Here is a 15,466-nt window from a genome sequence, read left to right as displayed (position 1 = left end):
AAGGGGAGCTCTGGTGGCCTAGTGGCAAGGAGCTACAACTACAATCCCAGAGGGGCATGGCTCGAATCCACAAGATGCTCTGCCAGGGAAGGAGAGACAATCTCCTCCTGTACCAGTCAGATCTGATTTGACGGTACACTCACACAAAAATAATAAAATTTAAAAAAAAAAAAAAAAGAGTCACACTATGTTCACGAGAAATGAGTACACGTTCTACTCTTGGCTACTTTGAAAATAGCTGGAATGGCTAGTAAAGTAAGTTTGCTATTAGTCATTATCAAAATGTAAGGTGCACCTAGACATTCACTCAACCCTTGTAACTCTTTCACAAAGTGAAAAACAAGAATTCCATTGAAGAAGTAGCTTTTCCGAGCAGATTCATAAAGGGGAACCATATTAAACTGCTAGCTTTTGACAACAGTACTCCCATCATTACCTTTCACCTTCCCTGACTTTCTCAAGGTTTCTCCCTCAACTCTTGTCGCTCTTTTCTTGGCATTTAATTACACCTTATATTTTTTAATTTTTACTGACACAGCAAGACTATTCCCAGTCTGCAAGCCCCAAAAGCAGAGGTATTTTTGCATTCATTGCTGAGCACAGCACAATGCCTGGTGCGTTCAAGTGCTCAGCTGATTAGAATGCCTTCTCCCAACACTGCTTCTCCTTTAAGCCTGCACTTTCTAGATGAAACAGGGCTTATGAAATTATCACAACCATGAAACTGAACTCCCTTCATAAAAATATATACATACGTATTAAAGTCCTACTGCCAGTAGAAACCAAAGACAATGTGCCCCGTGGCTTCAGGGAAAGAGATTAGCTACTTGACAATATAAAGGAGATGTGGCTCATTGTTAAGGTGAAATAGGCACAATCTGTTCTCTATCGAGCTGCATTAACCAACACAGAGCAGCTTCCAATCCATGAGACTCAGATATGTCCATTTGTGTTTTTTCCTTTAAATAAATGTTCAAGTTCTCTGGAAGTCACTCAAACCATAAAATACAAGCAGCACAGTCTTAACCAGGCCCTTTCACAAACATTTGTCCCAAGGGCTGAACCTCAGGTTTATACGTGGTTCAGAAAGATCATGTAATGGAGTCTCCTCACAGGCAAGAAGTCGTAAGATTCTGAGGGCTCTGACCAGAATGTTACCACTTCTTGCACATAAGAACCAGCCAGGTATCATTCCTTCATGAAGAAGATTTGAGTCAAACTTGGAAAAGCAGGAAACAAGTTAATCCTTCTTCAGAACTTCCATTCACTGATCTTCTGTGACCACTTAACTCCTTCTTATTTACAGTGTTTCGTTTGCACAACTTAAACTTATAAATGCTGTTGTTATGAGGAAAGAAAACTACCTCAAGATAAGACCAAACCAGAGAGAAGGCACAGGAGCGTGCTGCCACCTTGTGGTGTCTGCGTGCAGGTGCGGAAGCAGCAAATTTAACAAGGAAAATAGCACAACCTGTGCACGAAAAGCACACTGTATTAAGGCAATGTGAAGACTATGTAAATGGTTAGGTTTATTCACTTTTACAGATATTTATGTAAAAAATGCATGCAAGTCTTAACTGGTTTTGACTGGTGCTATTGCAAAGAATATTCTTGACCAGTTTAACTTGTCCCTCAACCTTCATAGAACAAACCAAACCATGTTCTAAAACAAAGTGCTCTGGAGGGGGGGAATAAAACACCACAAAATATAGAAAGGATGATGAGAATCCCGCTCTGCTCCTTTTCCCACCTGCTCCCCTCACCAAAAAAAACTCACTCAGTCATCACATGTTATTTATGAAAAACAATGGTTTGGATGGGAAGAAGGGAATGAAGATCCAGTGACTTATATGAAGCATTGGGTGACAACCTTAGTTCTGTACTTTCTTTGCTTTTGTTACCCTGTGTCAGGAATGGTACCTATTTCTCCATCTTCCATCAAGTTCTCATCAGCTCTGTCACCAGCGTCCATCATCCTCAGTTCAATCAACTACTGTTACCCAGGTAACGAAAGCAAAGGCCAGGGAGGGAGGGAGGAAGCAGGGGGCGCATTTCGTTGGTGGAATTCCAAAGTCCTTCAAGAAAGCCCTCCTCAGATGAGGAAAATGATTCCCTCTGACACCATGACCTGGTTGTCGTCCTGCATCTTGCTCAGGGCAGCCTGGATCTCTTCTGAAGAGAAGGGCTCCTCTGTGTCCCGATTGATGGATTCTGTAAGGCGATTCATGCCCACAGACTGGGCATGGGCTTCTTGGAACACCTCCAAAAGAGCCACCTTGAATGCCTTCAACCTGTCCAAGACAAGGAGATGTCTAAGATGGGAGGAGGAGCAAAGGAGGCAATAATGGGAAAACTGTTCTCAGAAAAGATCTATGCTGCAAAAACCCAAAGATTTAATATCCTCCTTCTCTCCCACATGAGAGTATGCACACCCACACTTTCCCACACTATACTGATGGCTGCTGCACTCATGAATTTCACTCTTCATTGCATATTGATTTCAAAATTAGAGGCCTTTCGAAAGTGGAGATTACCAAACTTATTATTGGTAGAAATGTATGTAAACTATTACGGTAGCTCTAGGCAATTCAATATCTATTTACATTTTAAACACATATTCTTTGACCCAAAAATTTCATTTCTAGGAATCCATCCTACAGTAATATGGCATGTTTATAAAATGAAAAATAAAATGTTTCACGACAAATGCCAATTGCGGGTCAACCTAAATGTCTAGCATAAGTAAATTGACTGGACACCATTTGCACGATGAAACCACTATCATGAAAAAAAAAATTAACATGGTTCAAATCCACCAGATGCTCTGCTGGGGAAGGAGGGACAATCTCCTCCTGTACCAGTCAGATCTGATTTGACGGCACACTCACACAAAAATAATAAAATAAAATAAAATTTTAAAAAAAAAATTAAAAATATAAGCTGATTTTGAAAGTGTCTTAAGATATAATAGTCATCTCTAGGGAGTGAAGTCCAACTGATTTTAGTGTTCTCTTAAATAGTTTTCAATGTTTAAAAAAATTTTTTTACAGTATGCATATTCTGTGCGTGTATGTATTTAAGGCCAAAAAAGTAAACATTAGTTATGGAGTTTAACACATGGTAAACATGAAATTTATAGACAAAAATCCTAATAGTAACCATTCTTGATCTTCAAACAAATGGGCATAACCTAAGAGGGGAAAATAAAGAAAAATATATACACATACTCAAACAAGGATTCTGTGTTCTACTGAGAACCCAAGGTTACAGGAGGACACCAATTTTGCCTTTGTTCTAAGATCTTTTCCCCATAGGACATAATAATTTAAATCTCTACAGAATATGTATTAAAACCAAGGGTAAAATGTAAACAAGTGGGGATTGTGTGTCACCTTTGTTACATAGGAGTTCCTTTTACTATTTACAAAACTCTCCTGTATGCTTGAAATTTTAACCAGAACATAAAATGTTTAGGAAAATCTAGAGCCTTCAGTTTTGAGCTCCCCTGATACTCTGCTCATAACACACTTGCTTGCGCCTGGGAGTGGAATGTAGAAGTCACAAAAGAACAAGAACTTCCTTACTCACCTGGATTCACTCAACTCTACCTTCTGGGAGTCTCTGGTCTCCTGCGGTTCCGTTGTCTTTGGAGTGTGCACTTTAGAGAATGCAAAGTTGGAGAGATTGGGAAGACACCAAGGTGAAACCTTCTTTACACCTTAAAGAAGCTCTTCTCCCCCCTCCTCCATCAAGTGTGCTAAATAATCATATTTCCTAAAGGTCTTAAGGGTCCAGCAGAATAATTAACAATTAGGATTAAAGAGAAATCCCTACACCAAATGAAAAAGGAATTAAGGCAGGCAAGAGACCTTAAGCACGTATAATCTGGAATGGCAATAAAAACCAAACAGTTCATCTGAGGATACAAACAATTTCTTTAAACTGTGCATTAACAGGAGGCCATAAAAAATACAGGAGATGGAACAACAGGAGTGAAGGGACAGGCCAGGGATCAGGAGGAACATGCTCACTCACCTTGAGGCATTTCCTCCTCTCTGTCACTGAAGTCATAAGGGTCATAGGAGTCCCCATCTTTGGCCTCTGAGCGCCGAGGCTTCTTCCTATAGTACCCAAAGCAATTAGGAAAAGGGATTTGGGGACCCCTCCACTCCCACCCTGTGTCTCTGACCACAGAAAAAACAAAATCGAGCAATCGGTAATTAAAGTTAAATACTAGTCCCAGGCCTGTCCAAATGGCTACCTTTTCTGAAAAAGGCCAAACACACTGGAACACAAAGTAAGCTGCCGCCTCCTCTCCTGAAGCCACAGGAGTAGAAAGTGAAAGAGAGGAGAGGGAATGGAGTCCAAAAACCCGTCATTGGTTACTGCACCTGAATTCCTTTAGCAGCAGAAAAGGGGCTCCAGGGGTTACTAATAACACAATAAAAGAGCTCCCTTTCCCAGGAATTTTCACCCACAAATCTTATGTAGGTACAGGCACTGGAGAAGCTGTTGTCCACAAGCAGGGCCTGACCCCACCCCAGGTCTTTATCACTCTCTACTCTGATCCTTTTATCTTCTCTGTCCCACCTTCTCCTCTGTTCAGCTTCCTCCTGACTTTGCTCCTCTTCATCTTCGGTCTCTGACTCATCCTCATCTCGCTTCTTCCGTTTCTTCTCCTTCTCCAGAACCTAATGGCAAGGAAAGTTTGTGTGGGCCAGAGGGATCGCTGAAGCTGGCGACCTCGATGTAGAGTTCTTTCTGCACCATCAGCAGGAGGTGGTCTAATTACCCACCAGCCTTTCTTGTACCCCTGTACCAGGACTGGAGGGAGATGGGGGAAGATGTGGAATAAGAAACTTAAAAAACTTTTGAGTTTTTTAAGTTCGTCATAGTTGACGAATCACCATCTAAGGTGCAAATACTGGTCCTCCCTGTATATAGCGAAGAGTGAAGAAAATCAAAGATGCACAGAAACATTAGTCCAAAGGACTCATGATTGCGCACACTTCAACCCTGAGACGAGATTTAAATGGTACCCAGACTACTGATAACTGTTCTAAAAGAGGATCTTGGACAAAGTGGGAAAAAATGTGGAACAAAATTCTAGATCATAAAAATAGCCAGGCCCAAGGGGGCTCTGGTGGCCTAGTGGCAAGAAGCTGCACTGCAATCCCAAAGGTGCCCAGTTCAAATCCATGAGATGCTCCGCTGGTGACGGAGGGGCAATCAATCTTTTCTTGTGCCAGTCAGATCCAATTCCATGGAACATACACACACACAAACTCTCTACTTAAAAATATGGCCAAGCCTGCTGGTCTGACAGAGAGTGGTGAGATCCCTGCGACAATGGCCCTTAGTTACCCTTCAAGCCTGGAACTAAAGTCACACCCCAGACCTGTCTGCTTTCCCAACCCTAAAGCCCATGTCTCAACTTTCACATAGTTTCCTTCATAGTTTTTGTGTACTACAGAGTCAGAACGGACCCATAGCTGACCCTCTGGAGGGTTTTCAGAGGCAGTTAATTACACAGGAGATCGCTCTTCCTTCTCCCATGGTGCAGCTGGTGGATTTGAATGCGTGCCTTTGGGATTGCAGCACAGCTTCTTGCCACTAGGACACCAGAGATCCCTCCTTCATCCAGTAGGTACCACTAAATGTACTAAATAAAGAAATGAAAACTAACACCCAGTCTATAATGGCTATGTGGAAAATACTTCATTTCTTTATAAGTCAGATAGTTAACAGAAACTGAAGCTACGCTCACTCTAACAAAGACAAATTAAAGCTATCATCCTGGGAAACCTACCAGTCTCACAATTACCACTTGACTCCTTCATGGGATAGTTTCCTATGAGCATTATATTCATGGGCTTACTGTTTCTATAGCTGTAGTTATTTGTGAAAAAATACAGTACACCCCAAAGATCTATAATCAATACAACTGTGACAGGAACAATAATGAGAAAAACAGAGTCAAGATTGAAGAGTTAAGGCGAGCTCTGGTGGCCTAGTGGCAAGAAGCTGCACTGCAATCCCGGAGGTGTGCAGTTCAAATCCACCAGATGCTCTGCTGAAGAAGGAGGAACAATCTTCTACTGTACCAGTCAGATCTGATTTGACAGTATACACACAAATAATTTAAAAAAAAAAAGATTGAAGAGTTAATATATAATTGACAGAAAAGCAACATTACAAAAAGAGAGAAAAAAGGTAAAAGATAAGTTAACAGGTTCAACTTGAAATATGAACTTTTTTTTTTAAATTTTATTATTTTTGTGCGAGTGTACCATCAAATCAGATCTGACTGGTACAGGAGGAGATTGTCCCTCCTTCCCCGGCAGAGCATCTGGTGGATTTGAACCGTGCGCCTCTAGGACTGTAGTTGCAGCTCCTTACCACTAGGCCACCAGAGCTCCCCTGAAATATGAACTTCTAACATATCATCATGACACCCAAAGAGCCTGCCACAGAGAATGAAGAACATTAAGGCAAACTTGTTTTTGTGTTTGTTTGGGTTTTTTAAGGACACAAAGCAAGACTGAGTAGACATAGACACAACCAATTGAAGTTACAGAATCAACGAAACCAGAATCTGCAGTGCCCCTGGCATCAGCATTTTTACTCTTTTTTGCTGATTCTATCAAGCAGTTAGGCCCAAGGACCACCAGTATGCATGTTTCACAGGAAGGAGAGGAGAGCATGAACCCTGGCAGACTAAGGTTACTTTCTGCTGACAATCTAAATTCAGAGGTCACCGAGAGGGCTGTAGACCCTGTAATAGTAACGACTTCTCCAGAAGAGCCTCTTCCCCACAGGCCTCCGGACTCCCACCTTCTTGAAGTAAGCGTACTGGACCAGCTCCACGGCTGCTTCTGCATCCTGCAGGTCCACGGTCTTGCTCATGCGGGCCTTGGCATGGGCTGTGGCCAATCGAATCAGAGTTTCCAGAGTCCGGGCTGTAACCGGAGATGTCTGGGGAAGAACACAAAAGGGAACTATTTACACAGTATTCTCTAGGCAGGCCCCCAGGCCATCCCTACTGCACAGAAAGAGGAATACAAGCACTTCCAGAAAAGCACCAGGAATTCCAAGCAAAGAACTCAGAACTCTTGTGTTCCTTAGAGGCCATACAGAGAGAGACTGGCTAAACAAGGAAAACGATGACTACTAATCAGGCTTCTTATAGCAGGAAAGATAAACTGGAGAAAAATCATCACCTACTGTAGCCAACCAAGTCCTACCAGGTACTCCGCTTTTACGTATCATCTTGTCATTTAATCTTCTTAATGACTTGAACAATCAACTTGAGGTGCTTCTATCTCTTTAAAATAAGGCTCTTTCAAGATGCTCTGCTGTGAAACTCCTGACTGGATTAATCACTATCTCTGCATGCAGAATCAGGTACACATGCTATTTAAGTTAAGCATCCCTGACACTACCCACACATCTCATTTTATGGATTAGAAAATTGTGGCCTGCCAGGTAGAAGGATCTGTCCAAGGTCCAAAAGCCAGCTCCAGAGCTGGGACCGGCTAGGCACTGTCTCCAGAAGTCTGGGACATCTATCCTGCCCTACCTTCCTTCTCCTCTGGGTATCCTGGTCACTCTGACTTTCAATTTTCCTAAATAACCATTCATACCCACAACTATGTTTAAAATATATTACATTAAAGAAAAATATCAGATCACTTCATTATTTAGAAAGTTGCACAGGAGAGGAAGACCCCGGATGAGATGGATTGATAACAGTAACTGGGGCAAAGAGGGGGAGGTGTGTCAGGACAGGACAGGATTCAGAGCTGCTGTATGTAGGGTCGCTAGGAGTCACAGGCGACTTAATGGCACATAGCAACAACAGCCATCAAGAAGAAAACCCATTCATACTGCATTAATAGAAAAAGAACCACATGATTATTTCAGTCTACACAGCAAAGGCATTCGACAAAATTCAGTAATTTTTCATAAAGACTCTAACAAGCTGAAATTAATAGAGAAATCAGTCAACATGCTAAAGTGAATTTGTGACAGACTCAATTTAACATATTCAATGAAGAAAAACTGGGAATGGTCCTCTCATGAGAAATAAAACAAATATGGCCACTTCCACCACTGCTATTCCATATTACACCAAAGACCTAGCCAACGCAATCCCAATATAGTATGTTACAAAGCAATATATATAATAAAGAGACAGGTTACAGAGTCAAGAAGTAAAACAACCCTTTTGGCAGATGGCATAATTCTAAGTATAAAAAGCTACAAGTTTAGAGGTTAAATGCCATCAGGAGCTTCAGTTACTTAACCAACTAACAGCTAATTAAATCCTAGCCTGTCTTAGCAGAACTACAGAATCCCAAATAAGGATTTTACAAAGTCCCACTCTAAGATCCTAACTATAGTTGTAGTATGTTCAAGTCTAGGTACAGTGAGAGGGTCTTTAACATCCAGAAACAAGCTCACATTAGGGGAGAAATAACTGGAGGAAACAAAGAAGAAAAAGTATTTAATATGACTTCATTTGTAATTCCCAGAAAACAAAATTAAGACCCATGCTTACTCATGGGAATCCAGTTTAAATTCACTAAGCAGAATGCAGCAATATAATGAGTACGCTGTTGATTTAAGGGATCAGTGGTCCCAGCAGATTCTAGAAGACAAAACTCTTGAGTATGAGGCTGGAAGAGATGACCTCGGATCATGTCTAAACCAAGAGTCTAGACCAGGCTCCACACTCATTCCTTTTTTGCACACACACACACACACACAAAAAATCCCACAAAAAGCTACAACCAGGAGAAGATAACATAGATGAATGGGACCTTCTAAGACTCAAATCCCTATGCACATCCAAAAACTTCTCCAGTAGGGTAAAAAGGGAAGCCACTGACTGGGAAAAAGTATTCGGTAATAACATATCAGATAAGGGACTTATATCCAGAATTTATGAAATACTTGAGCACCACAACAAGATAAAGGTAAATAATCCAAAAGAAAAATGGGCACAGGATATGAACAGGCACTTCACCAAAGACGACATTCAGATGGCTAACAAACACATGAAGAAATGCTCAAAATCCCTAGCCCTAAGAGAGATGCAAATTAAAACAACTATGAGATATCATTTCACCCCAGTCAAAATAGCAAAATTTAACAGAACAGCAAGCAACAAATGCTGGCGAGGTTGTGGAGAAACTGGAACCCTGATTCACTGTTGGTGGGAGTGTAAAATGGTGCAACCCCTGTGGAAAGCAGTATGGCGCTTTCTCAAAAAGTTGCAAATAGAGATACCATTTGACCCAGCAATTCCACTACTGGGAATATACCCTGAAGAGACCACAGCTGACATCCAAGCAGATATATGCACACCCATGTTCATTGCAGCTTTGTTCACAATAGCAAGGAGTTGGAAACAACCTAAGTGCCCATCAACAAACGAATGGCTAGAGAAGCTGTGGTATATTCGCACAATGGAATACTATGCTGCATTAAAAAACAAGGAACTCATGCAATATTATTCAAAATGGTTGACTCTGGAGAACATTATGCTGAGTGAAATATCCCAGTCACAAAAGGACAAATATTACATGATGCCACTGTTGTAGAATGGGACTGTCCTTGGGGTTGGGGAGAGACTGAGAAAGATGGGTTCAATAATGTATACTGCACTGAAACAGAGGAGGGAGAGAACCGTCTAAAAGAGAGATGTAACTGGGTATTTCTGTCATCACAGGAGACTAGAGCGAGGGCTGCATGGTGGAGGGGACCTGGGGGAGGGTTTGTAAAACAATGAAAGAATCTTTTCTTTTACTTTTCCATAATTTTTGGACTCATGTACTTATAACTTGTTAGTCAAATTTGTGTCTCCTAGGTTGCAACACCCCCATGATACATCTTGAAGGATATGTACACGTACAGCCAAGCACAATCAGTAAGAGTGCATCTGAATTCCAAAATCAATCTCCATAATAGTCTATGTGTTTCCTACTGCCAAAGGGGCCCTTTAGAGTAGTGAGAGAAGATCTTCACCCTGAAACCCACTTCAGCAGGAAGTAGCTAAGAGAATACTCCGTGCCCTTTTCCTTATGACTCAGGGTGAAGTCTCTCTCAGGGAGGAGTGATAGGGAATGGCAAAGGATACACTGACAAAGAAGATTAATCAGAACTGGCTTTGACAAGCACTGTGGCATTTGGACAAGAACAAACTGGGAGGAGGGTAGAGAGAATAGTGCAACAATGAATGAGTGGAAGCCCAAAATCTCTGTAAATGTTTATGAAAATTAATAAAATATAATTATAGAAAAAAAATCCCACAACACTGGGGTATATGTTGATAAACAAATATTCATGCTTCTCGCAATCTTCCTCTCTCAAACTCGAGCTCTTTGAGAACATCTCTCAGTGTTGTAAGCCCCACGTAAAAATAAAGACAAGTTCCTTGTCATGTTTGCTTTATGAACTGCAGTTTCTAGAGGTTACTCTCATTCAAGTCAATGAATTACACTCTCTTAATTACTTAATTCGCTTCTGTAAAAGCAAACGATGACAATTCAAATTCTGTCATCAAAATCTATCAGAACACAAAGAAAACGTGACTGGATGAAGCGCTAAGGTGAAAACACCTTCAATGTCAAATGACAGGGGCTCGGTGCTCTACCCCAAGGACCCCAGGAGCCCCTTCCCCATACAGGGCACTCACCCTGGCGGTGTCAGAGCTCATGTCCCCCTGGCTGCGCAGGCGTGAGTACTCTTCTGCGATGTAGGCAGCCGACTCCTGTGTCAGGACGGGTCTGATGATTTTGGCCACATGGATGTACTTCTTCATGAAGGCGGCACTCACCATCTTCTCCCTGGATCACACACAGAGTGAGCCCACTGTCCTACCACTCCTCACCACCTGCCCGGGTCACAGCGGAGCCTCTTCTATTTCAGTCAAATGGAAGACTGGGGCTGGGCTTAGAGCCCTTCAATACAACTCCCACTTTTATCTATCTATAAGACCCTCACATGTTCTTTTTTTTCTTCCTCTTGCTGTGTACCATGGAGTGGGATCTGACTAGCACAGGAGGAGCTACTTCTCCAGCAAAGCATATGGTGGATTTGAACCACGCACCTTTGAGAATACAGCAAAGCTTCTTGCCACTAGGCCACCAGAGCTCCCTAAGACCCTCTCACATGTTCTTAGCTATATCTTACAACTTTATGAACTAGGAATGTTAGGGATTATGCGACCCAGTCTATAGATGGGGAAACACTACAACTCAGAGAAATGGATTCGTCAGTTTTCTCTGCAAACTCTGTGTTCTTAAACCAAGTTTTAAAAACTGTACCTTGACCAAGAATAGAGGCATAGGAGTCCACATGTCACACTTTGAATATCTGGCCACAAGTCGCCTTTGTTGTGTGCCGTTGAGTCGTCTGTGACTCAGTGACCCCTATATACAGCAGTTCTGAACCCTGCCCTGTCCTGAGCCAGTCTCACTGACTATGACACACCAACCCCCATTGCCCCAGTTACTGTATCAATCCATCTAATACGGGGTCTTTCTCTCCTGCGCTGTCCCTCCACCCTTCCTAGCATGATGTCATTCTATAAGCATTGTGGTCCCCCTCCTGGCCACATGCTCAAAATAGGTGAGAGGGAGCTTCAAAATCCTAGCCTCCAAAAGAGAAACTTGGTTTCACCCTCTCCAAGAGAGACCTAAGCATTTTCTTGGTAGTCCATGGTACGATCAGTATTCTTCTCCAGCACCAAAACTCGAAGACATCAATTCTTCTTTACCCAAGCCCATGTGCAAACCCTCTAGTGCTTGCTGTCTATGGGCTCATCATCATAAACTAAGCACAAAATGGCTACATGTCACATGCAATCCTTCAGTGAAGGTGACATCACAAATTCACCACTGATAAGGCACATCATGACAGCTTTCTATTCTGGGAATGATCTGAACCTGAGCTTAATCATACGCAAACCATAATGAGGTAAAGGGCCCGGATAAAAGGTGCATCTACAGACGCAGAAGAGAAGAAATTAGGTCCACATGTTTACAGAGGGCAGCATGATGCTCTGAGCTCAGACATGCTCTAGACGGGGCTCTATGCTGACATAAGCCTTGGCCTCCCTAGGGGAGAGGTCTGAGGCAAGCGTACCTTTTCTTCTTGGTCCCATGTAGAAGGCTGTCATGTTTGTCATATATCTGGGTGTCTTGCTGCTCCTCTTGGCTGAAGTTGGGATCATCTGTGGCCAGAATGTCCACAACACTTCCCAAAGGCATAGCTGGAAAATTCAGTGAGAGAGAGAGAGAGAGAGAGAGAGAGAGAGAGAGGAGTAAGAAAAGGTAAACTCCAGGGGAAAAGAGAAGATTCACAAAGTAAAGAAGCAGAAGGAAAACACATGGATCCCACAAAAAGGAAGACGAAACACCCTGGGCCTCTGAAGCTCCAGTTTCTAGAAGAACACCACCAGACAAAAATGTCATTTTAGGGCAACCTGTGCTGAGCGAGAAGGGAATGGATGTGCAGGCTAAGGCATCTTCCACATCTGCTGAGACGCTGAGACAGTGAGACACACATCCCCCACCCCCCTACACTGGAAGTGGGCTGAGATAATTTCCACTGGTTCGTCTTGCTCTTCTCACGGCCTCACCGTCGCCATCCTGCTCCCCAGGTGCTCTGTAGCGGTGCATCCTCAGGACATGGTCTGAGACCTCCCGATCCTGCTCAGGGTCCATCTGGTCCAGCATGATGAAGAGCAAGTCAAATCGAGAAAGCAGTGAGTCCTGTAGGCCGATGTTCTCCATAGGGGTCTTGTACTGATCATACTGGTGAACAGAAGACAATGGAAAGTAGAAGTTGCATCAATAGGAGGCGCAAAAGCCAGAGAGACCAGGTTGAGTCTGAGAATAATAATAATGCACAACTAGATCTTAAAAACACCCATACTCAAAACCAGATTAGGACACAGTAAAAAAATAAAAAAAAAAATGCTGCTGACCTGTTGTTAGTTGCTTCTGCCATTAAATTACTAAGTATTCTCTCTTTAAGAGCCGCAACTTTTCTCTAACTAAAGCTGAGGTGACTTGAGACCTCACTCTTTCCAAATAAAACTGAACCCAAATCCACTGTCATCAAGTGAATTCTCACTCACAGAAACTCCATGGGAATTGTTCCAGTTTACAGTTCTGAACTGACAGGAACACACTGCCAGCCCTGTAGTCTGTTATGGCTCTGGGTGGGATCGAACACCAACCTTTCCGTTAACAGCACTGTTTTCTCAGTGAATCCAGGCAAACAGAACTTTATTTGCTCAAGTACCTCTAACAAGCTGAGTCTTCCCTCTCCTCTATCATAAAGCCGGGTGTAAAAGAAGCACTCGGGTCCTCTGGGGTCCCTTACTCAGAAGGTAATGAATAAAATCTCAACTAAAATGGTCAACGATCTATAAATCCTAATACTCAGAAGGTAATGAATAAAATCTCAACTAAAATGGTCAATGATCTATAAATCCTAATACTCAGAAGGTAATGAATAAAATCTCAACTAAAATGGTCAACGATCTATAAATCCTAATGCTTAGGCATCAGGAGTTGTTCCTTGAGATGCCTGAATCACAATGTCTTTTAATTCTCATGCCTTTCTACTCACATACCATTCATATAGTTAGAAGGTCTAACAATCTTGTGGCCAGTTTTCATGAGCAGTTTCAAGACATTCACATTTCCGTGCCTGCCACCTTCCCATTTCCCAGTAGCGTTCTTCAGAAAGACATGAACATCCGTTTTTATAATCTATAAACTTATGGTTCTCAACTCTGGCTATCAAAGCCCATTTCCAGGGCATTTTTTTAACTAAATGACCCAACTCAGATATATGGATTCACCAAACTTTGGACTGTGGCTCAGGTATTGTACAGGTTTAAGAACTGCCACGAAATTAAGGAATTCCCATGCCTTGTGAGATTATAAATGATAACTGCCCAACAGGGACTCTGGATTCAAAACCAGGCCCTGATATTTCTAGCCTGTGAATACTGGTTAAGTTACTTACCATTTCCCTTTTCTGCACAATGAAAACAGTACCTAACCTCACAGGGTTACTGTGGGGATGGAAGGACTTAATATAAATCATTTACAAGTCACACTTAATAGAATTCCTGATAGTACAAGGGGTAAGTGCTCCATGGGAGAATGATGCAGCAAACTGCTTCCAGAAAGATTTACAGCTTGGAAACTATGTGGGGTTTTTATGGGGTCACTAATGAATCAGAATCATCTTGATGAAGTGTTAGGTTATTTTCTTTTTTTAGAGAGTCATTTGGCAGTCTCTACTAAAATTAAAATCAAAATGCATGTAACTCTTAACCCAGTAATTCCACTGGTAAGTAGAGCCAAATATATGTAAAAGAGTATTGATCTCAGCTTCATTAATAAACAGCAGTGGGGGGGAATCTCCCAACATGTCCATCAAATAGATTACTGTAAGTTACTGTAATTACCACAATACTAGCAGATGTAAATGAAAGTAAGGGGAGGAGGAATTGTATACCAAAGAAAGAATTTTTCTTTTACTTTTCAAAGAGAAGAGTGAACTGAGAGGAAGGGGTGGGCAGGGAGAAAAGTGCAACACTGAATGAATAGAAATCCAAAATCTCTGTAAACATTCATTAAAATTCACATAATAAAATTAAAAAAATATGGTAAACTACGTAAACGCCAAGAAGAATAAAAATAAAAGTTACATCTAGTCCCATCAAAATCTTGGTTAAAACCAAAGATTAAAGAAAAAAATCTTAAAAGTGGCCAAGGACAGTAAGGACATAGTATGCGTAATACAACAAGGGTAGGAGTGAGTGCTAAGGTCTCATAAGCAGTGTTGAAGGAGATGACGCTAGGGTCTATGTCTGATGAAAATGTTCTTAAAAGTAATAGTCAAATGAAGACATTTTCAGATAAATAAAAACCACAGACTCTGAACCAACAACTGTTTGATACTCCAGAATTCTAAATGACTTCCTTCAGGCAGATACCACATGGAAACTTGCAATGTTGTTCTTCCACATGGCTGAGTGCGATTCACATGAACAACAGATCTGAGTCCTGTCCTAGCCTGCACCATCCTCACAAGCTCTGAGACACCTGAGCTCACTGCAGCTGCCACTGTGCCAATCCACCTGGTGGAGGGTCATCCTTTCCTTCGCCATTCTTCCACCTTTCTAAGTATGATGTTCCTCCAAGGGATAGCCTCTCCTAGCAACATGTCCAAAATATGTGAGATGAAACTTTTTCATCTTTGCCTCCAAGGAGCACTCTGGAGGCACTTTCTCATGAAACTTGGAATAGTATGAGGAAATAAGGGGCAAAAAAGCCAGTAAAAATAGGAGTAAATATATACTGCATTTGCTTTTGTTCTTGTAATTTATTTAAAAGATAATGGATTGTTGTTGTTGTTATGTGCCGTCGAGTCGTTT

The 15,466-nt window shown here is 41.9% G+C and overlaps 1 protein-coding gene across 1 annotated transcript in view; it reads right to left on the bottom strand.

Moving 5' to 3' along the window:
* Positions 1-1,934: 1,934 nt before the first annotated feature.
* MCM3 (minichromosome maintenance complex component 3) overlaps positions 1,935-15,466 on the bottom strand; it is a 27,217-nt gene continuing 13,685 nt past the window's right edge. The window contains exons 10-17 of the mRNA XM_006881913.1: positions 12,647-12,821; positions 12,151-12,277; positions 10,700-10,850; positions 6,835-6,975; positions 4,591-4,691; positions 4,036-4,121; positions 3,589-3,658; positions 1,935-2,291 (exon numbers count right to left, since the gene is read on the bottom strand). Coding sequence (XP_006881975.1) covers positions 2,093-2,291; positions 3,589-3,658; positions 4,036-4,121; positions 4,591-4,691; positions 6,835-6,975; positions 10,700-10,850; positions 12,151-12,277; positions 12,647-12,821 — 1,050 coding nt within the window. The 3' untranslated portion in view covers positions 1,935-2,092. The remainder of the gene's footprint in view (positions 2,292-3,588; positions 3,659-4,035; positions 4,122-4,590; positions 4,692-6,834; positions 6,976-10,699; positions 10,851-12,150; positions 12,278-12,646; positions 12,822-15,466) is intronic.

Source organism: Elephantulus edwardii, unplaced genomic scaffold (genome assembly GCF_000299155.1).
Source record: "Elephantulus edwardii isolate Elephantulus edwardi_28Jun2011 unplaced genomic scaffold, EleEdw1.0 scaffold00017, whole genome shotgun sequence".
NCBI lineage: Eukaryota > Metazoa > Chordata > Mammalia > Macroscelidea > Macroscelididae > Elephantulus > Elephantulus edwardii.
This window is presented reverse-complemented; position numbering and strand designations above follow the sequence as displayed.